The 27,507-nt window shown below is 37.6% G+C and overlaps 1 protein-coding gene across 1 annotated transcript in view; it reads right to left on the bottom strand.

Moving 5' to 3' along the window:
• Positions 1-27,507, bottom strand: part of LOC150097385 (unc-112-related protein-like) — a 242,219-nt gene that overhangs the window by 202,604 nt on the left and 12,108 nt on the right. Inside the window, exon 2 of the mRNA XM_090407312.1 lies at positions 3,332-3,486. Coding sequence (XP_090263438.1) covers positions 3,332-3,473 — 142 coding nt within the window. The 5' untranslated portion in view covers positions 3,474-3,486. The remainder of the gene's footprint in view (positions 1-3,331; positions 3,487-27,507) is intronic.

Below are 27,507 nucleotides of genomic sequence, written 5' to 3'. Positions count from 1 at the left end.
TTTCCGTCTTTCTTATCAACAATTCTATTTTCCTTTGCCCCCCCCCCTTTTCTAGCTGGGAATGGTCGCTCCGTGTTATTTTCTCACTAATCTCTCCGTTAGCATGACCTCCTTGGGTATCCTTCTTCCGGGCAAATTGCTTCATCCCCATTATGGAAATTTCCTTTTTTAGAGAAATCGCAGGAGAACCTGTGTTTCTCTAAAAAGTGAGTTCCAAGTACTATCTTTCCGTAGTTCTAGAGGTATCCGGGAAAATTAACAACTCTGGTGAAACATTTAACTTAAAATCTGGCAGCCACATGTTTACTTTCACTTTCTTCGAGGCATAAATGGTGGGGTTTGTTATTCCCTTCAACGTGACAGGTATTCTTAGTTTAGTGATACTGTCGGATACTCGGGATCACAACTTTCTGAACAGAGATCTGGTTATCATTGACTTTTGGGAACCAGTGTCCAGTAAAACTCTACACTTTAGCCCTTTTATTTTTCCCCCTTATCACTGTCATGAAATTTTCATTCTGATTCCTAATATTTCTTGGTCACTTCTTAGTCCTCCGTGTGGGATGATGGTGAGTCATTATGACATTAGATTCCCAAAGCAACCTTCAGAGTCTCTTCTACTGCTATAGCAATTTTTGACAATGTGCCCAAATTTACTGTATCTATAGCACTGAGGTACTTTCCTCTTGTTTTCCCTTTCAGTACACTCTTGTTCTCATTCCAGCTGTTCCTTGGCAATTTTCTTGAACTCCCCTAATTGGTTTAGAATGGAGTCAAGTTTATCAATCAACACCATTTTTTCGGATTTTGCAAAGGCGTTTGACAGAGTGCCATATGATAAGCTGATATTTAAGTTGCAGCACATGGGTTTAAATGTTGGGTTAGTCAAACGGATTCAGGATTGGCTGACTGATAGGTATCAGTTGTGTATGGTGGGAGCAATATCAAGGAAGCAGAAGGTCACAAGTGGGGTTCCACAGGGCTCAGTACTGGGACCTGTATTGTTCAACCTTTATATCAATGATATTGTCAATGGATTGCAAGGGGAAGGGGACATTCAGTTGTTTGCAGATGATGTGAAGCTGGGAAGGGTTATCAGTAATAGTGCAGATGTGGCAGCCCTGCAAGAGGATTTGAATAAATTAGACAGATGGGCAAATGAATGGGGGTGTCAGTTTAATGCAGCAAAATGCAAAGTCTTGAAGTTTGGGATCCATCGATGGGAGGATGCATACTCAATTTGAAGAGCTGTACTGAAGGAGGTAGGGGAGACAAGAGATCTGGGGATGATGATTGATAGAAAACTGAAATTCAGGGAGCATATTACAAAGGTGGTGAGGGTAACTCAGAAGATTGCTGCAATACTGAGAAGGATGCTGACCTGCAGAGATAAAATAGTTATCATTCCATTGCATAAGACCCTGATCAGACCACACTTAGACTACTGTTCTCAGATTTGGTCCCCAGGATTTGAAGGGGATAAATTGACTGTGGAAAGAGTACAGAAGCAGATAACAAAGATGGTTTCAGGACTGTACAATATGAGTTATGAGGATCGACTGAGGGAATGTAGACTGCAGAGTTTGGTGGATAGAAGAAGAGGTGATATGATCGAGACTTTTAAACTGTTGAGAGGCAGTTACAGGGTAGACATTAGAGAGTTCTTTCACTTGGTGGAATGGCAGGAAGGAGCAATGACAAGGGGCCATCCCTGGAAGTTACGAAAGGAGGCTGTACGCAAGAGCAAGAGGAGTGGTTTCTTTTGAGTGGAGGGTGGTTGAACCTTGGAATGCATTGCCTGAGAGAGTGATTGGAGTGGGAATGGTCAATGGGTTCAAGGAGTGGTATGATAAACTTTTGTTTGATAAAAACGACTTCCAATGATAAGTCTTTTGATTCCATGGAGGCCTGGATAATGATGATGATAATAATTTTTTTCCCTTTTGAAAATGGAAAAAATAAGCAGGGTTGAGGCCAAACAGAGTTTTCAGGATGAGATTTTTTACTTTATAATAAATGACTGAGAAATCATAGGAATAACAAAGATCTGGATTAAGTTTTGCTAATGTGGAAAATGCATTTGGTAAGAGGCCAAGGGGGTAAAAAAAAAAAAAAAAACTATTCAAAATGCTACAAATATATGGGATAATATACAAAGTAATACATAACCTATATTTACATTGTAAGTCAGCAGTTACAGAACTGAAAGCAGTACAGAAGATGGCTTGATGTAAAATGAGATGTAAAACAATGGCACGCATTATTTCTACTGTTATTCACCACGTACATTATAAAGGAAATGCAATAAACTCGATATCAAAGTTGACAATATTAAACTCAGCTATCCAATAAGCTTTTCGGAGATTTTTAACCAATTGAATAACTGCTACAACAATGATATGAAAAAGACAAAGTAGGAAAACACACAGGAACATGGAAAACATCAATTGTATTTGCTAAACTAGATGGCCAAGTGGTTAACTCACTATCCATCCAAAAGGCTAAGGTTCATGGATGTTTGTCTTTAGGTGGGAGATGAATTTCATCACCTGATGTAAGACTACCACCCTGCTTATTGAAGGCCTGTAACAAAAAATTATTAAAAACTTCCTCTGCCTGCACACAGTACTGATGCACTATAGGTTTATAACCTTTCAATGTAGGAGACAAATATTTCATAGAACAAAAATATTTCGGCCATTTAGATAAATTTTAGGGAAGATGACAAATTAAATTTGGAAATAAAGAACAGGTTATATATAAACAAAGCTAGTATGGTGGAGAACAAGTAGAATAAATCTGTGTGGAAGAGAGATATTAGTCAAAAATCAGCAATATACAAATCAATTTTCAAACTAATTTTATCTTATGGATCTGAGAGTTGTATTTGATCAAAGACTAGAAATATTTGATCAAAGACTAGAGACCACCAATATGAGAATTCTGAAAAAAAATTAGGAAAATGAACAGTATCTAAGGCAGAATCTTATTAAATTAAAGATATTAAAAAGGAACTTCACATTGTTACATGAGTAGAGCTATGTAAGGTGAAATCACTACATGAACAGAATGAGAGAGGAAAGATCAGCATAACAGTATTTGGTGCCAGTAGCAGAAAAAATACCCAGTGGACATAATATCTAGTGGATTGATGCAGTTAAAAATATCTTAGAAAATTAAAAACCTTTTAACATGAAGCATGTAATAATGTAAACTTAGTCATGATAGTATCATCCATAATATCCTGTATGCCTATCAAGGGATATCAGGAATATGATAAAAGTTAATTTTTTTTAGCACTATAATTTTTAATTTCAAAACAAAAATTTACCTAAATCTTCAACCAACTTCAGCATTACTCCACCAATATGCATATCACCTCTGACTCTCAATGATCTGTCTGTATTAAACTGTGTTACATGAATACATAACTCCCATGAGCCATCACCAACTAGATATCGATCGGCTATCATTTTAACCTATATCCTAAAAGATGATATTTTCATATTAACACCCTTGACTTTTGTGTACAAATCAAAAACTAATAAAAATTTAATAATATTTACATTTTTTAAATATCACATTCTGTAAATAAGCACTTATGAATGACTATTACTACTTAACCAGGATGGCGTTACAGGATTCATCCATGGAAGGTCTATCTAGATATCACTATACCAGATATCTCTTACTTCAATGTTGATGTACACATCACCCACCCATGTCCTGATAGCAATGCATTTCACCTACTTGTTACTTTCCATGAAAAATTCTTTCCTCTGTAAATATTCTCATTAAATTGTCTTTGACTAATCTCTATCTCTCCAACCCCTTTCCACTATAACAAGAAATTACATAATTGTTTTAACCTTTTATCCAAGCATGAGCAAACAAAAGTTTATGTGAAAAATATTATAACTAGACAATTTGTATACAGAAACTGTCGATTTTATTTAATTTATTTATTAAACTTCATACTGAGAGGGCAAGTATTACACTTACAAATCTTACTAGGCCGAAGCCTTTACAAGAGATCACCCGATTCCAGCATGAGGCATCCTAACGGTCATATGCTGATGGCAGCACCAAGCCACCAGTGACCCTGCAGAGCATGCAGAGACAGAATTTTAAAATCTCCATATGACAGTCCTAATAGGGGTCTTTATAACTAGTGGAGCACCAAATCCTGCAAAAAGAAATAGTAGCACTAGCAAAGTGAGGAGTTGCCCCAAACTCCTCTTGTATTAGTCTTACAAGGTCTTCGTTCTACTTATAGTATTGCACCTTATTAAGATGGCTAGAGGTGAGCGGGCACCCAGTACCAACTACCTGGGCATCAATAGCCCATATTTCTTTTTCTTTATTATCAAATCTAGTTTCCTTATGCCTACCTCTGTACGGAAGTAAGGTACTACCATGGTCAGCCAACCTTTATTTCTTAAACAGTTGTTTAATATGGAAACCACAGCATCATACCTCTGTACACAGATTTCACGTGTTCTAAAATAACACATGGACACTGAGAGATGAGATGGCATTTCACTGTAGCAGCAGCCATCCCTACAGTTAATGTCATTTCTACCCCAGTGAGCTGTACAGGCCCCTTGTGGACAGGGCATTAATTCTAGATCTAATAAGGTCTACATACTCATATCCTAGTAGTAATCTGGTACCATCCCTAATCCACTGATGTTCAGGGGGGACACCTTGTATAATTTACAAAGAGAAGCACCATCGACAGAGCCATGAAGTAGAGATGCCCATCTCTTATGCTCTGCTGTTGTCGTCACTATCTTGGAGCCCTGTACTGGGTTGGTACTATAGAAAGTCTCCCTGCAGATGGGCAAGGAGGAAGCTTCAAGCTTTGCTAACTGGATGAAATGCAGTCATGGAATCAACCGGCGGAGAGATGGAATACCAAGCCCTCCATCCTTCACTCTAGCATGAAAATATGCCACTGAGAGTGTCAGGAGGTAGGCAGAGCCAAGATCTCACCACAGGAGACGTGCCATCAAGGGTAGTTTTGGTACACCTCCCTCTATTCTTCTTGTAGAAGGCTTGCATTACTGCATAAGCACTCCTTTGCTTCCATGTAGATACATTATTTGATGAAATAGGGTAGGCCAATGTTGTACTGGCTATTGGTTCAAAGTAGAGAATACATCCTGAAGATATTTGTCAAGACTATGAGAGACATCACATCCACAAAGGTGGGCGTGAATGACTGCTTTGAGAGAGTTATGATTATACATCAGAAGAGGTGGTTGGTCCACAGTTGAGGCAAGTCTAGACACCAGCGTCTCCTTACTTCTGGACATTGGGTGGAACAATGGATCTCAGATGTTATGGAGGACAGTGAGGGAGATATGGAGATATTACCCATATTGACGTGGGGAGAAGGCATGGCCATTTCTTGGACCAACTGCTTATAGCCAGCCTTTCTCCTCTATCTTGATGGCATCATATGAATGATGGGGAAAAACTCTTTCCTCCTTTGTAAATATTCTCACTAATTTCTCTGATAATCTGTGTCTCCATCCCCTTTCTACTATAACAAGAAATTGCGGAATTGTTTTAACCTTTTACGAAGCATGAGCAAACAAACGTTTACGTGAGAAGTATTATAACAACTAGGCAATTTGTATACAGAAGCCGTCAACTTCACGCTGAATTGCTTCAGTATCCCAAAAGCCACAGCATACCCTTTTAGATATACATATTCATATATGACAGAATTCTCGCATTTTCAGGCAGATTGGTGTTAGACTAGCAATAATGTAAGCTACCTCGAAAGATATTGTTCTGTATCCTTTAATTATTCGTATGGCTATAAGTCATTGAACTCTGTTCAACTTTTCTCAGTTTTTCTTAGATTTTATTGTGTATGTTCACTACTGTTCACAGATTCCCAGCCTATCAGAGAGTAGGTATGCCAGCCTAGTTGTCATACCTACTCTCCAAGCAACAGGCAGTGGTTTTGAATCCCAAAGTGGAATGGGTGTTTGTGATTATCACATTCACTCTGTGCAAGGATATCTGCAACCCTACCAGCTTCTTCCAGCACAGCCTTCATTCCCAAACCTAATGAGGTATAAGAGTAACCATATGGTCTAATAAGATGAGAGGGAGTAATGTTGTAACAATTTCATTTACTATTGTGCTTCTAAAGATTATCAAAAAAACAACTGGATATTCCAAATCAAATCATTTCCAGTATCATTAATGCACAAAATAAACAGCAGTGGTCCAATTACAGAGCTATGTAGTAGGCTCTTGACACCAACATTTTCCTAGACTCTGATGTCTATAAGATACCCTCTCTAAACCATGTTACCAGCTTCACATTCATGACAGTCTTCTGTGTAGTATATAATATACCATCAATTAATACATGACCTCCCTTTCAAAAAGACAGTTCCCTGTAAAGTACTAAATTACTATGTACCCATTCCTAAATTTGCCATGGATCTTAAACAATCTTTCCAGCAGCTTTACAAATGGTCAATATATCTTTACAAGAGATACTGACTAGTCTAGAATTTGGTGCCTTGGATTCTCCTTTATTATTATTTGAACCTCCAAGCAGTCCATAGATTCATCGAGGGAGGGTACCTGCTCTACAACTGTCTCCACCAACTGACCGCAACTACACCAACACCATCTACCACCGACTACCATCACCACTGGTATTTCCACAGACAATCACAAACATCGATGCCCACAGCAGGATTCGAACCTGCAGCCCTTCGGCTGGAAAGCGGATACGCTAACCACTCGGCCAGCGTGGTTTATGTAATCTAACTATCTTGTCTTCTTTCCACTCCTTTCAAATTCTGCCCAGAGCTGAGAATAGAGTTCAGCACTATCCCCAAACATGTTGGTTTGTTGGTTTATAGTTTATTTGGCACAAAAACTACAAAGGTCATACTGTGCCATACTAAAGATTACAACATTACAGAAAATTTAAAAACAATGTCTGTACAAGAATCTAGTTTCACAAAGCAGCATCTCTAGGTAAACAGAACTGCTGCAGAGGGCACAGCAACACACGAGGTCAGAGGTTATTACAGTAGTGCAAAAATAGTTAACAATATAAGTTAATACATAATATATGATACACTAAGCCAAGGTATGCAGTATCTACATATATGTAAAATTATAATGGATGCCTTTATAGCAGTACAAAAAAAAATAGGCAAAAAGGGATTATTATACAATATGCATGGATGAAAATTAAATTTAGCAATGCAGTAGAAACAGAATTTAGAATACATATAAAGAGAATTACTAGAAAGTACATAAACAGGTAAGATGTCCTACAGCATTACATGATTATTCAAAAAATAAAGTAGTAAATAAGATGCATACACAAAATGTATGTTAAGCGATGCAGTATCTACATATTAACAAAATTACTACAGAGGTTTCAGCAGTACATAAATAAATAACAGTACAGTACAGGTTAACATATGTATATACAAAACAAGTCAAGGAAAGCAATATCTACATATAGTATGATTACAATAAAGGGTCAGCATTAAGTCCGTTTCTGTTTAATATTGTGATGGAGGTGGTAACAGAGGAGGTGAGAGAAGATGCACCTTGGACAATGTTGTATGCAGATGACATCTTGCTGTGTGCAGATTCAAGAGAAGAAGCAGGAACTAAACTGGAAAGATGGAGAAAAGTACTGGAAGAGAGAAGTATAAGACTGAGCAGAAGTAAGACAGAGTATATGTGTTGCACAGTGGGCAGCGGAGAGGAGACAGATCTGGAGCTGGAAGGAAATGTCATCAGGAAGGTGAGAGACTTTAGATACTTAGGTTTAACAGTTGAAGAAGATGGAGGAGCTGAGAAGGAAGTGGGAAGCAGGATACAAGCGGGTTTGAGGAACTGGAGGGAGATGGCTGGAGTGTTATGCAATAAGAGGGTGCCGATCAATCTGAAAGGCAAAATCTATAGGACAGTAGTGAAGCCAGCTGACATATGCTATAGAAACTGTGGCCATGAGGAAAAATAATATCAGCAGAGATGAGAATGCTCAGGTGGATGTGCGGTGTGACCAGAAAGGATCGTCTGAGAAATGACTATGTCAGGGGAACAGTGAAAGTTACGAACTTAGGAGCGAAAATATAGGAGGCAAGGTTGAGATGGTTTGGTCATGTGATGAGGAGGGAGGACGAATATGTGGGAAGAAGGGTCATGCAGATGGATGTGCAAGGAAGGCGGAAGCGTGGGCAGCCAAAGAAGAGATGGAGGGAGCTGGTAGAAGAGGACTTGAGGATGAAGAACTTGAATGTGGTGACAGCCCAAGACAGGAAGGTGTAGAGGAGACTCATTATCAACAGTGACCCTGTTAAGTGGGAGAAGCTGCAGAAGAAGTATGATTACAATAAACATTATTATACTAATATTTAGAGTCAGAAAAGAATTATTATATAGCATATATGTATAAAATTTAAGTTTAGCATTATGGTATTTACATATTAACAAAATTACAGCAAGATGATACAAATATACAAGATCCATGGTAATACATAATTGGTCAGATTTAACGTAATGAATAATATATATGTATAAAAGTTAAGTTAAGCACAAAAAAAAAATTTACATATAAACAAATTTATGGTCAAATGTATTTGTACAAATTAATTCTTTCTAAAAAATTAAAAACCTTGTGCAATTTTCCTGAGTCTGCTAGCATTTCTCTGAGTGTATACGGCTTGGTTAGACAGGTGAAAATTTCATTCCTCTCTCATGTAAAGTTTTGACAATCTACCACAATATAATGAATAGTGAGAAGTGTGTTGCATTTTTCACATATGGGAGGGTCATCCTCTCAGTAAATGAGAATGCGCAAGGTGACTGTGACCTATGCAAAGCCTAGCAAGGACAACCTCCTCCCTTCTCTTTGTACGTTGACTAGAATGCCACTGTTTAATTTCAGGTTTAATGTTATATAATTTGTTTGTTGATGTTTCTTGCCATGTTAACTTCCACTGAGCAAATAGCTTTGATCTTATAAGTTGTCGGTATATGGAACTGTCAAATAATATGTGGAGAAGGTATGGGCTGATTTAGCAGCTGCATCTGCAGCCTCATTTCCTTTGATTCCGATGTGACTGAGAATCCAGCAGAACTAAACATCGAAATTAAGGATTTTCATTTTGTGAAGCAGGTGTAGCACTTCATAAAGTACTGGATGAGGATTATACATAGGAGAGGAGATAGCCTGTAAAGAGCTCAATGAGTCTGTATAAATTATACACTTTTGGTAGCAGTTTGCTTTTATATGCATAAGTGCAAGCTGAATGGCAAGTAACTCTGCTGTATAATTACTGCAGTCTGGTGGGATCTGATTTGAGATGATAATATCAGGAAACACAGCAGCACAGCTGTGTTTCCTGATATTATCCTGATGTTAGTTCTTGAACCATCAGTATAGATGGGTAAGAAATCAGCGTGTGCTGCTCTGTGTGCATAAAACAATTGTAGGTTAATGGATGATGGGGTATAAGATTTCTGTAGCTGACAAAGTGAGAGGTTGCAGGATGGTGTGCAAACCTGCCATGGAGGAATGTTATGTTCAGTGTAGCTAATGTTGTCAACATTTATACTAAGAGCTTGCACAGTTTCTTTAATATGCATACCAAAAGGATGTATAGCAGTTTGATGTGTGTGATATTGAGCTTCCCAATGCAGAGAGAAGATACTATTCAATATAAGGTGATCTGGGAGAGATTTTATTAATTTTTAGGGCGTAATTAAGAGACAATTGTTTCCATCGATGTGATAGAGTCGGTTCATTTGCTTCTACATAGACTTGGAGTGGGTGAGGTGCAAAAGGCACCAGTAGCTATCCGTATACCTTGATGATGGATGGAATCCAACCATCGTAGGTTACTCTGTCTTGCCAAACAATAGACTTGGGACCCATAATCCAGCTTTGAATGTATAAGTTCAAAGATGGAGCAATGAAGCTCGATCAGCACCCCACTCATTAGAGGATAGAGTGCGAAGGAGGTTCAAAGTTCTTTTGCACTTTTCTCTTAGTTGACAAATGTGTGCTAGAAATGTGAATTTTCTGTCAAAAATGAGTTCCGAGAACTTGGTTTCCGTAGTTACTAGAATAACAGTAGGTCCCATTCTTAGTTCAGGATCTGAGTGATGAGTGCGTTTTCAACAGAAGTGTACACAGACACTTTTTTCTGTCGAAAAACCTAAACCCATTATTAAGAGCCCACAGAGAGACATGATCAATTGCTTGCTGAAGTTGTCTTTCAGTTACCCTCATGTTACGTGAGTGACAGTAAATTGTGAAGTCATCAACATGTAGAGCATTGTCTACAGTGGGAGAAGATGTTCAATGATTGAGTTAATTTTAATAGCAAAAAGCTATTAAATAAAGCTATTTTAATAGCTTAAGACAGAGCCTTGAGGAACACCCTGTTCTTGATGATATGGTCAAGATACTTCTCACTCTGACTTAGAAAGTTTGCCTGGACAGAAAGTTTTTAATAAATACAGGGAGGTGTCCTTTGAGACCTAGGTTATAGAGGTCTTTTAATATGCCATATTTCCAGGATGTCATAAGCTTTTTCTATGTCAAAAAAAACTGAAACGAGATGTTCGCATTTCAGTTTTTAAATTCTAAAATGCAAATTTCTAAACGAACCAAATGGTCTAAAGTTGAACGATGTCTACGGAAACCACACTGTGTACTGGAGAGAAGACTGGTGCTTTCTAAATACCAGAGCAGTCTGGCATTAACCATTTTTTCAAGTATCTTACAAAGACAGCTGGTCAGAGCAATGGGTCAATAATTATTTGCTTGTGTTGGATTTTTTCCTGGTTTTGGGATAGCAATGACATTGTCTACAGTGGGAGGAAGCTGTTCAATGATTGAGTTGATTTTAATAGCAAAAAGGGTTACACTTAAGACAGAGCCTTGGAGAACACCTTGTTCGTGAAGATATAGTCGAGATAGCATACTTCTCAATCTGACTTGGAAAGTTCGCCTGGACAGAAAGTTTTTAATAAATATAGGGAGGTGTCCTTTGAGACTTAGGTTATAGAGGTCTTTTAATATGCCATATCTCCAGGTTGTGTCATAAGTTTTTTCCATGTCAAAAAAAAAAAAACCGAGACAAGATGTTCTCGCTTCAGAAATGCATCTCTTATACAGATTTCTAACCGAACTAAATGGTCTAAAGTTGATCGATGTCTATGGAAACTACATTGTGTATTGGAAAGAAACTGTTGCTTTCTAAATACCAGAGAAGTCTGGCATTAACCATTTTCTCTAGTATCTTACAAAAACAGCTGGTCAGAGCAATGGGTCGATAATTATTTCCTTGTGTTGGATCTTTTCCTGGTTTTGGGATAGCAATGACAATTGACTTATGCCAAGAATTTGGAAACTCTTCCTCTACATGTATTCTATTATATAATAAGAGAAGAAGATCCATAGAAGATGATGGTAGATGTTTTATCATTTCATAATGGATGTCATCATGTCCTACTGCACTAGGGTGAGATTGTAGGAGAGCTCTTTTTAGTTCCTCCTTGACAAATGGCTGATTATATGGCTGAAAAATGTTGGTAGAAAAATTAAATCTTTGTTTCTCTTGCTGCTCTTTCAGTATTAAAATTCCGCAGAATATGAAGCTGTTGCTGAGATTTTAGCAAACGCTTCTCCCAAAATATCTGCAATAGCTTGGGGATCAGCAAGAACACTTCCATTATAGTCTAAGGTAGACAAACAATGTGTACTATATCTGCTTTTCATTTTCAGGATTTTATCCTATACAATTTTTGGACTGTTCATTTGATTAATTCTGTGGTCACCAAAGTGGTCGATATAACATTGTTAGGGGCCGATTCGGGCTCAGGGGTCGATAGAAAAATATAAGACATCATTGTACAGGTAATATTTAATTTGGTTAACTTGGATTACCTCCATCCTGAATGACAACGCAATTAAGAGTGAATCGTAGGAACAATGACATGAATAGGACCTGTAAGATGGAGCAAGGGAATGAAAATAGTTAGACGCCAATCGAGTAGGCCAAAATGACATATTTACCAATAAATGGATGTCGGTGGTTCCTGTACGGTCGGCACGGCAGGAGCAGATTGCAACATGTGCATGGTTCTTATTTACTTACACATATTCAATCCCAGTCTCATTTTTGCGCATCGACACACAAGTGAGCATTAATGTTCTAAAATTCATCAACATATATATTATAATTCAATCGTTATTCATTCACGAACTAAACTTCTCTATGTTGAAGAGTTGAGCAGGACTGGTAGTAATACCAGCGATATTAATACCAGTAGTTTATTAATATCACTAGTAATACCAGTGATATTACTAGTGATAGTAGTAGTAGTAATAGGAATATAATAATATATACTATATTATACATACAATAAACACTAACTATAAAATAAACAATCTAAAACTCACATAAGCTTCTTTTTTTTGCTTGTCTTATTATAATTACATAATAGTAAAATAGAGAAGGTCGATAAAAAGTCAAGAAACTCTTGAAGGGGTCGACGGTCAAAGAAGTTTGGCAACCCCTAGATTAATTGATGTAGTAAATTGGATCCATGATTGTTTTTGACTCTGACGACTTACAAAACGTGCTTTGGCTTGAGCACGCTTGAAAGTTATTAAATTTGATGTGGTGGGGTATCTACGAAATATGCTCCATGCTCTGTGTTGATCTTTTTTGGCTGCCTGACATTCTGGATTCCACCAAGGCTTTGGATAGACTGGAAATCGAGATGATGTTTTTGGGATGGAGGTTGTTGCTGCCTGGACAATGCATTCTGTTATATATTTTACAGCTTCATTGATAGGTGGTTGACCGATGGCATCAGCATTAAATTTTGCAAGATGAGAGAAAGTGTTCCAGTCAGCCTGGTCCATTTTCCATATAGGTATCCGTGTGGGTGAACATGGTTCCTGTGAAGACATTGTACAAAGAACAGGCAAGTGATCACTTCCATATATGTTCTCTTCAACGTCCCACATGAGCAGTGGAAGAATGAAAGGGGAACAGATTGCAAGATCAATTGCAGAATATGAGTGGGTAGGCATATGGAAGAAAGTATTGAGTTTATTATTTAGAAGGGAAAGGTTATTATTATCAAGAAATTTTTCAATGATTCAACCTCCTCTATTAGTGTTGGCACTACCCCATAGAGTATTGTGACCGTGAACGTCGCCCATCAAAAGTATGGATTAAGGTAGTTGCGGGATAAGGTTATCAAGATCAATTTCATTTAACTCAGCATTTGGTGGTAAATAAATTGTAATAAACTGTAATAAGGAATCCCACAGAGAAGCAAATCGCTACCGCTTCCAGAGAAGTATTAAGTTGGACCTGATGGAAAGGAGTATGACTGCCCACTAGGATAGTTACTCCTCCATGAGAAGGACCATCTCCAGTTCTATCTTTACATACAACAGTGAAATTCCTACTGGTACGGTCCTCATTGGATCTTAAGCTTCCTGTAGACAGAAACAGAAAGGTTTGTGTTTCTGCAACAACATCTTGATATCGTCAATATTCTGGCAGATCCCACGACAGTTCCATTGTAAAAATTTTCCTATTGTTTTGATTTTATTGACTTCTCTGGTTTTTGAGAGGTTGAGGGCTTACCTTTGTCAGATTTATATTTCTTCACTGTTTTAGGGAAGTATGGATGGCTAGTGTCCATCTCTTCCTCTGGTAGAGTGTTCAAAACATCAAATGTGTTAGGGTCAATTGGTATGCTTAGTTTGCTTTCAGTGAGTATCGAGGTATCCATTTTTTCTGTGCGAGTGTCTGGTGGTTTATCTTTGAGTGAAGTCTCCACCATAATTTTTATGACAGGTGAGTTTTCATTGAATGGGACCATTTTTGAAGTTGTCTCTGGAGTATGGCCATAGGTCTTGTGATTAATGCGTTCAACAGAGGACTTGCGATCGTAAAGTTCGGATATGGTGAAATTATCAAATGGTGGAATAGACATACATGTTTGAGTTGCTGTTGGCACTTTTTTAATTGTTACTTTTTCAGCATAAGAGAATTGTAGAACAGGTGTAATGGTGGCTAGTTTTCTTTTTGCATCCTGATATGTTATGTTTTGTTCTGCTTTTATTTTTTGTATCTCTTTTTCATCTTTCCATTTCTGACATGCACGAGAGTATGCTGGATGATCTCCTTGACAGTTGACACATTTAGCTTTTTTTTCACAGCAAGATTTATTTTCATGTTCTTTACTGCCACATCAAGCACAGGTAGTAGAACCACGACAGGCAGTTTGGGCATGTCCATATCTTTGACATTTAAAGAATCTCAGCGGGTTAGGGATGTACATTCTAACAGGACAGCTGAGATACCCTGCTTTTACAGATGTCAGAGGCCTAGGTGTATCAAAAGTAAGGATGATGTTCTTGGTTGAGACCAAGTGACCATCCCTGCATATCAGGATGCACCTCACACCCGTCACTCCTTGATCTTTAAGCTCTGAACATATCTCCTCATCAGGAACCTAAAGGAGATCCCATTCTGATATCACTCCTCTACTGGAATTGAGTGTTCTGTGAGGTGTTACTGTAATTTGTATTCCACCCATTGCAATTGCTCTCAGTAGTTTCTCGGAATGTTGTTTGCACATTGTTTCCACGAGAATATCACTCACTAGAATGCAATTTCTTGACATTTTTGGGAGGTCCTGCCTCCTTCTAAACCTTTTTTTTGGATAAAGAAGGGTGACATTTTCCCAATTGGTTTTTCACTTGTTGCATGAATGATTAAAAAGGTTGGTACATTTTTGTTAGTATCCGATATCTTTTGTTTCTTAGTTCTGTTTCCATATGCTGTGTCTATATTATCAGTACTTGGCTGGGACTTTGTTAGGGTCCCTGAAACATTTGAGGATGAAGAATTCATATTTAAGGAATTTTTAATTTGGCGGCAGAGCTCCCCACTCACCACGGAGCCACACATGGATGCCCACTACCCGGCAAGCAAAGATTGTGCTCAGAAGTGGAACGCCAGGTCTACCCTGGACGCTATACCGGCACTGCAGCAGGTCTAGGATCTTGACCCCAGACCATGGGGTGAGAGACTTACTGCAACACCTTGACCCTTGCAGGCAAGCCCGCTAGCCAAGTGATCCTGCCTGGGCCATCCAGGACCACTCGTCTTGCCAAAGCAGGGGCCAAAGTAGTGCAAGACTACCAGGATCCCCCCTTTCCGGATGTCCACGGGTCACACCGCATGGCAAACATGGCAGCAGGGCATTGGATCCCAGTGATGGTGGTCTTGAAAAAGGATAGTGAAAAAGACTCAGGAGAAGTAGAGCAAAGAATATGGGAAGAAAACAAAACAAAAATAGGAAGAATGAAAAGGGCCAGTACCATCACTAGGAGGTCCCCTCCACCACGAACCGGTGCCCCACATGGAGGGGCCCAAACTTGTGAACTGTAGTCCAAGGATGGGCAGATATTCATATGGAAAAGGCCTAAGTTCGATTCTTGTCATGACAGGAGGAATCTTTATATGGTTTTTTCAATTGAAGGTGAGTTAGCCAATCCTCACACAGCAGTAGCAGAGTATTTTCTCCTGGAAACTCTGAGTTTTTCATCCTGCACACAGGCAAATCGGCCTTCAGGACACACACAATTTACAGACAAAAACTACTAGTGATGGTAGGCAGTAGATGACAATGGTGTAGGTGGAGAAGTGGCATAGAGACAAATTTGTAGAGTAGGTGTCCTCCCTCGATGAGTCTTTAGACTCCTTGGAGGTCACGAAATAATAATAATAGATATGCACAGAGTTAATAGCCAGATGGGCTGCACTGGAAAGTAGCATATTGAGAGGAAAATAATGCTTAGTTTTTTTGTTTTTTTTTTCAAAGGATGAAGAAGTTTATGATGTGTTTATGCCAGGAAAAGTTAGGGGTAAATGTCGGTCCAAAGAGAGGTTTGACAGTGCCTGGTAATTTGTGTATTTCTGAAGATAGGAAGAGGTGGGCTGAGATCCTTTGTGCAAATAAGAATGCAAGACTGCCCTTTATAATGTAGCACCAAACGTTAGTCTCTTAATCCCATTAGAGAATGGCATGGAAATAAGCATTTATAGCACTGGTTGTAGAACATCTTGATGTTCAGAATTTTGTGCAATAATCTACCGAATGAATAGGATGAATGGAGTGTATCATTCTCATCAGCAAAACTGGGTATATATAGGATTAATAATCAACAAGAGGTCATTTCTATAGAGGAGAAAGAGGGTATGCAATAGAACAGAGCCATGAGGCATTCCTGCATTGGTCAAGAAGCTTGGAGAGAAAGGCATTCACCATAAATGACACTAAGTGAACTACGAAGATGAAGCAAGCTATTAAAATTACAGAGGGCAGACCAAAGGACAACATGAGCAGGCCACTAGACAATCAAATGTTCTGAAAATGCAAAGGGTTTTTTCTCCTGGAAACTCAGGTTTTTCATCGTGCATACAGACAAATCGGGCCTTCAGCAAAAATTCAATTTACAGACAAAAAATACTAGTTGTGGTGGTGGAGACAGTTGTATAGTAGGTGTCCTCCTGCGATGAGTCTTCAGACTCCTTGGAGGTGTCAAGAATAATAATAAAGGCACACATTTCTCCAAACCTTCCCATGGCATATGTTTAGTAATGGTGTTATTAATGGCATTTATACTCTAATCGTTTAGATTAACTTCTATTGTTTTATATCTTTCTTTTATCCTATGCAAATAAATGTGCTAATACTTATAGGGTGAACTCCATAACTCTTTTGTCCCTTATCAAATTAATATATTTCTTAGGATCTCTGCAGTCTTATTGGCCTCTCTATGCTCTAAACGTCAATTTATCACACAACAATCTGATGGAGTTCACCCTATAAGTATTAGCACATTTATTTCTTTTGCTGCGCCAGCTAATACCTAGGATAGAAAGGATTCTTGCTCAGGGTGACCCCTTCAGAGAGATAATAATTTGATCAAGATTAATCTTATTCCTCCACTTGCTTATTTCTTTCTCACAGTCGTGGCTCGCTTAATATATTTATTCTCATGGGTTTATCCCGCTTAGTTCGTTGATGATTTTATGAGCGGTAGTTTTGAATTCATATAACATAAGCAGATCAGGCAAGTACATGAATGAAACAATTTAATGAGCTTCAAGGTGATACACAATAATACAATTTAAGCAGGTTAATATGGTAGCACTCGATTTAGTTCAAAGGCTCTAATTAATTTGTACTAATCACACATACTAAATTGCAAATAACACTAATACAATCATAAAGTATAAAATTCATAGGTCATCATCATGCCATTCTGATACACGTGGCCATCAGTTAACACAATCAGATGTCTACTCGGCCTCGTGGGCTAACAAATCTTAACACGGTTTCGGACCTATGCCTAGTTGTAGGCTACTCTTATAGTCCCTTAAGTTCAGTCCAATACAAACGTCCTCACAAGGAATTCACACTCTTCTATAACTGGAATTAGTATTTTAAAAGTCTACATTACCATGTCTGTCCTTGAATTCTTAAAGCTTGTTCCTGCCTTGTCTGGTCATCAAGACCTTCAATATAGTAGCTTTAGAGGATATCTTCCATAGATCCGTGCGAGTGGAATCTCCGCGAGAAACCGGGGGGTTGGCAAGGTGACATCGCCTTGATTGGAATGGCATCAATTTGGTTTGTCCATTGCACGACGTCGCTCAGCTATCCAGTGCACGGATATAGCTTGGCCCTTTACCAACGCTACGACAGACGATCCAAATGCCTTCCACGATAAACCAGGAACTTCCCCCGACGACGACGAGCTCAACCGCTCTCCGAGAGATCAGGAACCAGGAATCCAGGAAAAAAAGATCTCGAATTGTGCTTGCAAGGCCTTTTGTTTAACTCTTTCCTCTTGGCAAATCTCGAACTTCGCGATTCGCGCCAACACGGTCACATGTGCTAACGTCGATCACCTTAGCTCCCTCTATTTTTTTTTCACACGTGTCTGCCTTCCTTTCTTGGAAGATGCTTAGGTTTCCTTTTCCAATACTTCTCTCCCTCCCTTCTTTTCCATAATGCAGGACGGCAAAGTGACCCTTGAACCCTGACTCATAGGCCTAGCTAATTTAGTACCAGAGACTGGCTTTTTCAAATGGATTTGCCAGCTTACATGGATCTCTATAACTGGTTCACGCTTAATACAGATTATATATAAAATATAAAACCTTATTATATAAATTCATGAAATTCCTAAATTTTAAGTGTTTTGTACTTGTAAACAGCTTACACTTGTCCTATTGCCAACGTTCCATATTCCCTGCCCTAGTTGTATTTGAGGTTGTGACCTGAATATTTTATAATAAACATTTCATAGCTTATTCAGGACACAACAATGGATGATGTAGATTAAAAGATCTGCCATGGATCTAGAGTGGAGAATTCATATCAGTGGTCAGTGACTAATTGGTGAAATCTAGGTAGTGAAAAATTTGACTGCTAATGAACATCTCCATTATTCTAGAGAGAACTGAGGTAGGGATGATCACAGTTTGATAGACTGATCTCCCTTTTTTTTGGAACAGGCTTGGTATGTTTGCTTTCACATATTGGAATAGGTGCCAACTAAGTATAAAAGATTGTAGGATGATATAGGACAGGTATTAATTCTAAAATGCAATTCTGAGTACATTTGGGAAGATATCAGCAGACTTTTTAGTATCTAGATAAGAGATTCTTCTGTATTCTTTGCTGAAAAAGCACTGGAAATATACGGTGTTTCTGGTACGGTAGGAGGTTATCTACCTAGGCCATCAATCTAGTAGTTGGAGAGGAATGATGCCAGGAGGTCAAATTTATCTTCAGGTGCTGTAACAATAGTGTCAGTTGGATGAGAGAGGAAATAGGTAAGTAATATGTGTATCCAATGGCTTTTACAAGAGAACAGAAAGCACAGCTGCTATTTGGACAGCAAGAGTTTTCTGCAGTTTGCCCTTTCAAAGTCATATTTTGAATAGCTAACGATTGTTTTGTATTTGTCACATGCTTCAGTGTAGATAAGTATGAGTTCATGTCATAGACCAGCCTGAATTTTTTTTCTTGAACTGCTCTAGACTTATTGTTAAACCAAGACTTGGAAAATGTGAAAGAACTGTATGCTGAGTGAGGAATGAAGCCTTCACACCTGTCAGAATTTCTGTAACTTGCTCAGAGTGGTGTTCATATCAACAGTGTGGAAGCAGCAGTCTAACCAAGGATAGGAAGACTAGAAGATTAGGAGATCATGTAGTGCTATAGGGCATAAAGCTGAGATTGGCTAGAAAGTTGATCTCTAGAAAAAAAAACAGGACAAGATTATGGCAGAAGCTGTCAAAAAAACTAGTGTATTTGGTGAGAGAGCTGGTTAAAAAAAAAAGGTTCGGAATTATGTCTGGTTGGTAGCTGTTAGTTCATTGCCTATAGCAATTAAGCCAGCTTCCTTCCTTTCCAGACTGATCAGTGAAGTTAAAGCAGCAAAGTCAGTTTGAATTATGAACAATGAATTTTTTTAACAGAAAGATGATCTCATTGGATGGATAATTCTACTGTAGAAAATCGGCAATTTGAGTCAAAGAGGTCAGCATGATCAACAGAATTTGGGGGGGGGGGGGGGAGAGACCAAGTGAAAGCACAAAAGCAAGACAAGGAAACCTTGGGCTAAAGCAAATCATAAAGCAGGGATTCAAGGTTTAGTAATCCCCAACATGGAATATCAGATCTGACAAACACACGTTCTGCTCCCTTTTTAACAGAAGGAATCATGTAGAATGTAGTTTGGATAATATTAAAGGGAACTGTTAACAAAGGATGTCAAATGAGATTCAGTAAGGTTGTGTGGAAATATGGCCAAAGCAATAAGGTTAGCATCTGTTAAATGCATGTGTTCTTCCATTTGGTCTGTCTGTTTTGCAGAATTAAAAACCTGAGTTTCATAGAGAAAATCCTGCTGTCTCTACACAAAACTGGCTATGCTGAATGCTAAAGTGAATGAATTTTTTACTTTCAATTCCTCATTTATTCCCATTCAGATTGGTTGGTATATTATCTTCACCTGGATGGCACTATTTGACAGAATAAATCACTTAATAAACTATGATTTGAACATAGGTTCCAGCCCTATCAACATCTGTGCAGAAAGACTCCAATTTACTCCCTGCATTTTACATCTTTTTATACAATAACTTCTCTCCCCACAATTTATGAAAAATTTTTTATGTAATGAGTAAAGAAAAATAAGAAATATAACAATAATTAAAACCAGACAATGATGAAACATCATAAAAGAAAAAAATATATATTTCATAATAGCATGCTTATATGGCAGCATTACTACAAAAGAACCTACGTAGTTTTTGGCTGTTCAGTGTCTGATAAAAAACAAGATGACAAAATCCCTAAATACCAAATTTTATTAAATCTATTCAACTAGAGTAAAATGATTACTAGCACTCTAGGCATCCAAAGGTACAAAGCCTCCTGGACCACTTATAGCAATCATGATAAAAACACAACTCAAAAAGTTCCATGTTGGATCGATCGCCGCCCGGAATAACAAGGATCGCATTGCTTGTTTGAGAGGAGGGCAAACTTCGAAAAATAAGTTAGTCTCCTAAACAACACTCTCTCAAGATATGTTCTTTAAACACAGGACACTATCTAAATTCAAAGCCGAAGTCATCAGCAAAATAGCCAAAGACAAAGCAATTGGCATCCTGGCTTTCCAGGAAACCAATGTACCTAACACAGCTCTCAAGGACATAACCCAATGTGTGCCTGAAGCAGAATACTCCATAGGTATTAAAATTCAAAATACCACCATCTACAAACCACTATCGCAATCCTGGCCTGACCAGATGGACCATCCACCGCCCCATCCTGCTATCTATGTTGGTGACTTCAACTCTCATCACACCATGTGGGCTATTCCTCTAAAAACCAAGATGGTAATAATCTAGTTAACTGGATGGATACATTTAATCTGTATTTGATCTACGATGCCAAGCAGGAAGGCACTCTTCACTTAGCCAGATGGAACAGAACATACACCCAAGATCTGTACATAGTCCCTAAAGACAGATATTATTTCTGGGAAAATTCCCATGTTACTCCTCTTAAAAACTATTATTTTTACAGCTATTTTTGCCTGTTTTCATTTAGGAGTGTCCCTTATTTTAAAAACATTGGCTTTTTACCCAAGAATTCTTAGGGCATTATATATGTTTTTAATAGGGATGGCATGAACTGAAATGGAGGTAGTTTCCGATATGCATGGGTTTGTGGTATATTTTCGTGGCTATTTTGTTGTTATTTCTGAATTGGATTTGTTCTGTTTGGTTTTTATGGTGAATTTTAGTCTGTTGCTGTAATTGTTAAGGGATGCTTGTAAGGTGGTGATGTGTGTTGGTTCTCCAATGCATAGAATGTCGTCCATGTATCTGCCATAAAAGGGGTTACTGAGAGGGGGAGTAGGAGTGATTCTATGGCCAGGAATAATTAAGCTAGTTGTCCGCTGATGTTTTGGCCCATAGGGTGACTGAAAATTTGAACATACATGTTGTTGTTGAACTTAAAGAAGTTAAATGATATTATGAGTTTGATCAGTCTCTAAAGACCACCCTCTACCAACAACCAGAACCATTCTCAACAGATTCCCTAACAGCCAGAATTGTCCTACACTAATAGAGACAAGCACATCAATCCCAAACATCAGTGGAACACCACTCGCTAGATGGAACCTTCACAGATCCAACTGGAATGTATTTGAGAAACAAATTAAGCAAATCATTACAGAAATACCACCCACCCCTCTTTGTTTGCTTTTGAGCAGGAATAATCTACATGTGATGCAAAGCAGAGTCCTTTATCTAACTGTATCCCTAAGTATTTGGCAACTGGCTGCCAGGGAATGGAGGGTGTCAAACATGATTACTTTGCCTTTGAGAGTGTGCCCATTTTATTTTGGGAATATTTTACAACCCTCTTGATATGCAAAGGATACCTCCTTTTGGATGTGTATAATGCTATGACCAATTTCAATCTTAATAAGGTCTCATCAGTGGAAGTCACACCCAGAAGAGAGACCAAGGTTGAAGTAATGCAGATATCATATTTCCCATATACAAAGAGTAAAAATGTACATCACCTTATCATTAAAATACTCTGAATCAGAGAAAGAAGTTGAAAGTTTTTTTTTTTTTCTACTTGCTTCTATAAATTAAAGATGCCAAAAAATTATGGTAGTAGCCCTTCTCATAATGCATAGCATTATATACATTAAAAAGGTGTACTTTGCATTATGGGATACTAAGGCAATTGATGTGAAGTCATTAGCCTCTATATACAAGTAGCGCAGTCGTGAAGATATTTCATGCACAAGCTTTGTTTGTTTATGCTTGGATGAAGGATTAAACTAAGAATATAATTTCTTGACATCTTTAATTTATAGTATAACCAAGTGAAAACAAAACTTGCAACATTTATACACCTTTATTTGATAGTTTGCCTATAAAGAGGTGTCCTGATATTTTTTTTTTTGTTCATAGTTATGGATGTGTATTAGGTTTTTGTTTAGAAACAAATATAAGTCAGGTTGCTCAAACCACCAGACCATTTTAGCTCTTAATGTTATCAGCATAAGCTTCTCCATACATAGGTGTTATTTTTTATGTTATGCAAGTCTAGTTGTCATTAGCTACTGCAGTGAAGCATAATAGTTTAATGTTAGGATTCATCATATGACATATATCTTGAAGCATTGCAATACTATAATTTTTATGCCGTTAATGATTTTAGTAGAATGCTATCGCAACTTGAGGATTATTTCCTTCCCCAAATCTCTTGAATACATACCTGTTCAATGAAAATATCAACAGTACTTAAGTGATGTTCGCTTGCAGTACCAATGATGCTTTATGTAACCAGTCCATGTCACCATAGTTAACAGATATTAGAACTAATTTTATGGACATCTGAATTTCTTATTAACAAATGTATGTAAAAAAAAAAAGAGACTTTCTGGAAGAAGAGGCCTTAGAGATGAACTGGGGTTTATCTAGTTGACAAGCTTAGGTGCTGGACATTATCATAATTTATACTTGCTATAAAGATGCTGGTTTAAAATCCAGTGAAATAATGTTATTGTTATACAGTACGGTGGGAAAAAAAAAAAGTACTGAATAACAACAATGGGCATATATATATATATATATATATATATATATATGAAAAATAAAGTAGTTTGAATGACTATAATACCGAGAATAAAAAATTAAAGTTTAATACTGAGATACTACTAGTTTTGTTGAAAAAATCAACTTCAGGTATCAAAGACAAAGAATTATGTAAAAAAATAACAGAGACAAAATTATATCAACAGATCTAATATAAAAAAGACTGTAGTACGGTATAAACAGGATGCGTGCTGGAGTTCCAATTGAAGTTGACTGTGTGCGTGAGTTATCATGAGAGCACCAATACTGGACAGTGGCAATGTGTGCATCAGACAGATTGTAGCTAAGGCTGTTGTTCATATGGGATGAATCGAGTAATATTTCTTTAGATTCAAGTATCTTTCTTTCAAGTTCAGCATAACATGTATGTATGTTGGAGGTTTGAGACAAGTCTACGAGGTGTTGGTGGCCTTCATCCGAGTTTATAAAAAAAAAGAACGTGACTTAAAAGAGCGCTGGCAGTGGTCCTATTGCAGGATAGATATGTCTCTTTTGTGTTCTATACGTAAAAAGATAGATTTAGCCGTCTGACCATAATATGGTTTTCCACATTCACACATGATCTTGTAGACTTCTGGATACTGAAGAGGGAGATGTTTTACTTTAGGTCTACTTAGTATGGAGCGAAGTTTTGGAAACGTAGTGAAATAAGTTCTAATGTTGAACTTCTTAAGAATTTTAGCCAGTTTTGGGGAGAGAGAGAGCTGTTGTATGGCAAAGATATAAATGCTCATGGGCAAGGAGAATCTTCGATAGTAGGTGAACGATGGTGAAAGATAAATTTTTCAATCTTCTTAAGAGAGAAACCATTGTTGACAAAAGTCCTTTTAAGTAAATGAAGTTCATTTTCAATCTCTGTTTCATCTGTTAATAAAGATGTGCCAGGGTTGAGATAATACCAAATTTCTGCGGAGGGTAGTGATGGGAAGAAGCATGAAGGTATCTGTGTGTGTGGGTTTTCTAAAAATGGAGATTTTGATACTTTCAGCACATCTTGTAAGTTTTAACTTCAAAAAGGGAAGACAGTTGTTGGATTCCAGTTCGTAGGTGAAATTAAATTTCTCATGAAATTTGTCGAGATGGTCTAGAAAAATATTGAGGTTGTTTAAACCGTGTTCCCAAATGAGGAATACATCATCTATAAAACGGTACCAGATTTTGGGTTTTAGTGTTGAGGAATTAATCGCCTTTTCTTTGAAGTCCTTACGAAATATATCACCAAGAATCGGAGAGAGCGGACTGCCCATAGCCAATCCTGAGTTCTGTTTGTAAATCTTATTTTCGAATTTGAAGTATCCTGAATTAACACAGTGAGAGAGTAAAGAGAAGAATTTCTTGGAAAGTTTGTTCTGGAGAAGATGGACTTCTTGAGTACATTCGTGAAGAGAGAAAAACTTGCCATTAAATCCGATTTGTTGAGTTTGACGTCTTTGATTTTTGACACGAAATGAGCTGAATTTTTTATGAGAGAAGGAATTACCTGATAGATTTTTCAAGAAAGATGCGAGGTATTTAGATAGGTTGTAAGTAGAGGAATTGATACCTTCAACTTCTCTACTTATGGACTCCCAAAGATTCACTTTATGAATCTTTGGGAGTCCATATAGTCTTGGGATAAGCAGATGAATCGATCTGAGAGAGGGAAAGACATGTTTCTTGGTAACTATGAGGCGGTTTTTAGCAAATTGTTGGTCCTATTGTGCAGTTCTGTTGTAGGGTCACTATTTAGTTCAGAGTAAGTGTCAGTTTCTAGTAATTCAAAATTTTTTTATGGTAATCAGTTTTGTCTAAGATGACAGTGGCATTCCCTTTGTCTGCAGGAAGAATTATGATATCATTATTTTTCTTTAAGTTTTTAATAGCAGATCTTTCAGAATGAGAAATGTTGTCACTTGGGGGTCTTGCATGATTTATAGTGAATATAGCTTCCATACGTAAAATGGTTTGCTTCTTGGTTTGGAAGTGAGGATGCTGCTTTTTCTATCTTAGTTAGGAATAGTTCTAAGAAAGATGAGTATGGAAGGAGGAGCGATAACAAAATTGAGACCTTCAGCAAGTACAGTTTCTTCTGCCGATGAAAGGGAATGGGAAGAATCATTTATGACAACTTTTAAATAGGTAGAAGTATGGATCTTTGGACTCCCAAAGATCCATAAAGTGAACTCTCCACTTAAACCAATTGTCGAAGGTATCAACTCCTGTACTTACAACCTATCTAAATACCTCGCATTTTTTTCGAAAAACCTATTAGGTAATTCCTTCTCTCATATAAAAAATTCAGCTGATTTTGTGTCAAAAATCAAAGACGTCAAACTCAACAAATCAGATTTAATGGCAAGTTTCGATATAGTTTCTCTCTCGCTTCACGAATGTACTTACTTAAGAAGTCCTCCATCTTCTCCAGAACAAACTTTCCAAGAAATTCTTCTTCTTACTCTCTCACTGTGTTAATTCAGGATAATTCAAATTCGAAAATAAGATTTACAAACAGAACTCAGGATTGGCTATGGGTAGTCCTCCCTCTCCGATTCTTGGTGATATATTTCGTAAGGACTTCAAAGAAAAGGCGATTAATTCCTCAACACTAAAACCCAAAATCTGGTACCGTTTTATAGAAGATGTATTCCTCATTTGGGAACACTGTTTAAACAACCTCAATATTTTTCTAGACCATCTCAACAAATTTCATGAGAAAATTAATTTCACCTACGAACTGGAATCCAACAACTGTCTTCCCTTTTTGAAGTTAAAACTTACAAGATGTGCTGAAAATATCAAAATCTCCATTTTTAGAAAACCCACCCACACACACACACACAGACAGACAGATACCATCATGCTTCTTCCCATCACTACCCTCTGCAGAAATTTGGTATTATTTCAACCCTGGCACATAGAGCCAGATCTTTATTAACAGACGAAACAGAGATTTAAAAGGAACTTAATTTACTTAAAAGGACTTTTGTCAACAATGTTTTCTCTCTTAAGAAGATTGAAAAATTTATCTCTCACCGTCGTTCACTTACTATTTAAGATTCTCCTTCCCCAAGAGCATTTATATCTTTGCCATACAACAGCTCTCTCCCCTCAAAACTGGCTAAAATTCTTAAGTTCAACATTAGATCTTGTTTCACTACGTTTCCAAAACTTCGCTCCATACTAAGTAGACCTAAAGTAAAACATCTCCCTCTTCAGTATCCAGAAGTCTATAAGATCATGTGTGAATGTGGCAAACCATATTATGGTCAGACGGCTAAATCTATCTTTTTACATATAGAAGAACACAAAAGAGATATACCCTACAATAGGACCAGAGCCCAGCTCTCTCTCAAGCCATGTTCTTTTTTCTATAAACTCAGATGACTAACACCTCGTAGATTGGCCTCAAACCTCCAACATACGTGTCATGATGAACACGAAAGAAAGATACTTGAATCTAAAGAAATATCACTCGATTCATCCCATATGAAATTAGCTACAATCTGTCTAATGCACAGATTGCCACTGTCCAGTATTGGCTCTCTAGTGATAACTCATGCACGCAGTCAACTTCAATTGGAACTCCAACACTACTTCCTGTTTAAACTGTACTATAGTCTATTTTACATCAGATCTGTTGATATAATTTTATAATGTCTCTGTTATTTTTTATATAATTCTTTGTCTTTGATACCTGAAGAAGTTGATTTTTTCAACAAAACTACTAGTTTCGTTGAAAAAAATCTTTAAACTTTGTTCTTTTTATTCTCAGTATTATAGTCATCCAAACTACTTTATTTTTCATTACATTATCAACCGAGTAAACATGAACGCTGGAATATGATGATATGTACATCCACAACTATCAGTAGAATCTTGGTTGAATAAAGCATTAGCATTGAGATTACATACTCGAAATGAACACCTTGTCTTTCAAGACAAGTTTCGTAATGCACACAAAAGTCTTTTACTTTTGCGGGCATTATGTGCACATTGCATGCAGATGTCCCAGCCCTTGGAGAACAAGGTCTGGGACATCTGCTAGATATATTGTATAATTTTATCCCTTAGTTCATCAAGGTTTGAAGGCAGGTCATGTGTAATACCCATTCCTTCAACATACCCCCAAACTAAGGTATCAAGTAATGTGAGATCAGGAGCATGTGAATTCTTTGAACTTCGAAATGAGTCCTCTGGGGAAGTGTTCTGATAAATA

This window comes from Typopeltis vanoorti, chromosome 17 (assembly GCF_054136105.1).
Source record: "Typopeltis vanoorti isolate ZY-2024b chromosome 17, IOZ_Tvanoo_1.0, whole genome shotgun sequence".
In the NCBI taxonomy this organism is placed as follows: domain Eukaryota; kingdom Metazoa; phylum Arthropoda; class Arachnida; order Uropygi; family Thelyphonidae; genus Typopeltis; species Typopeltis vanoorti.
Note: the sequence above shows the minus strand (reverse complement) of the source record. Positions and strands in the feature narration are given on the sequence as shown.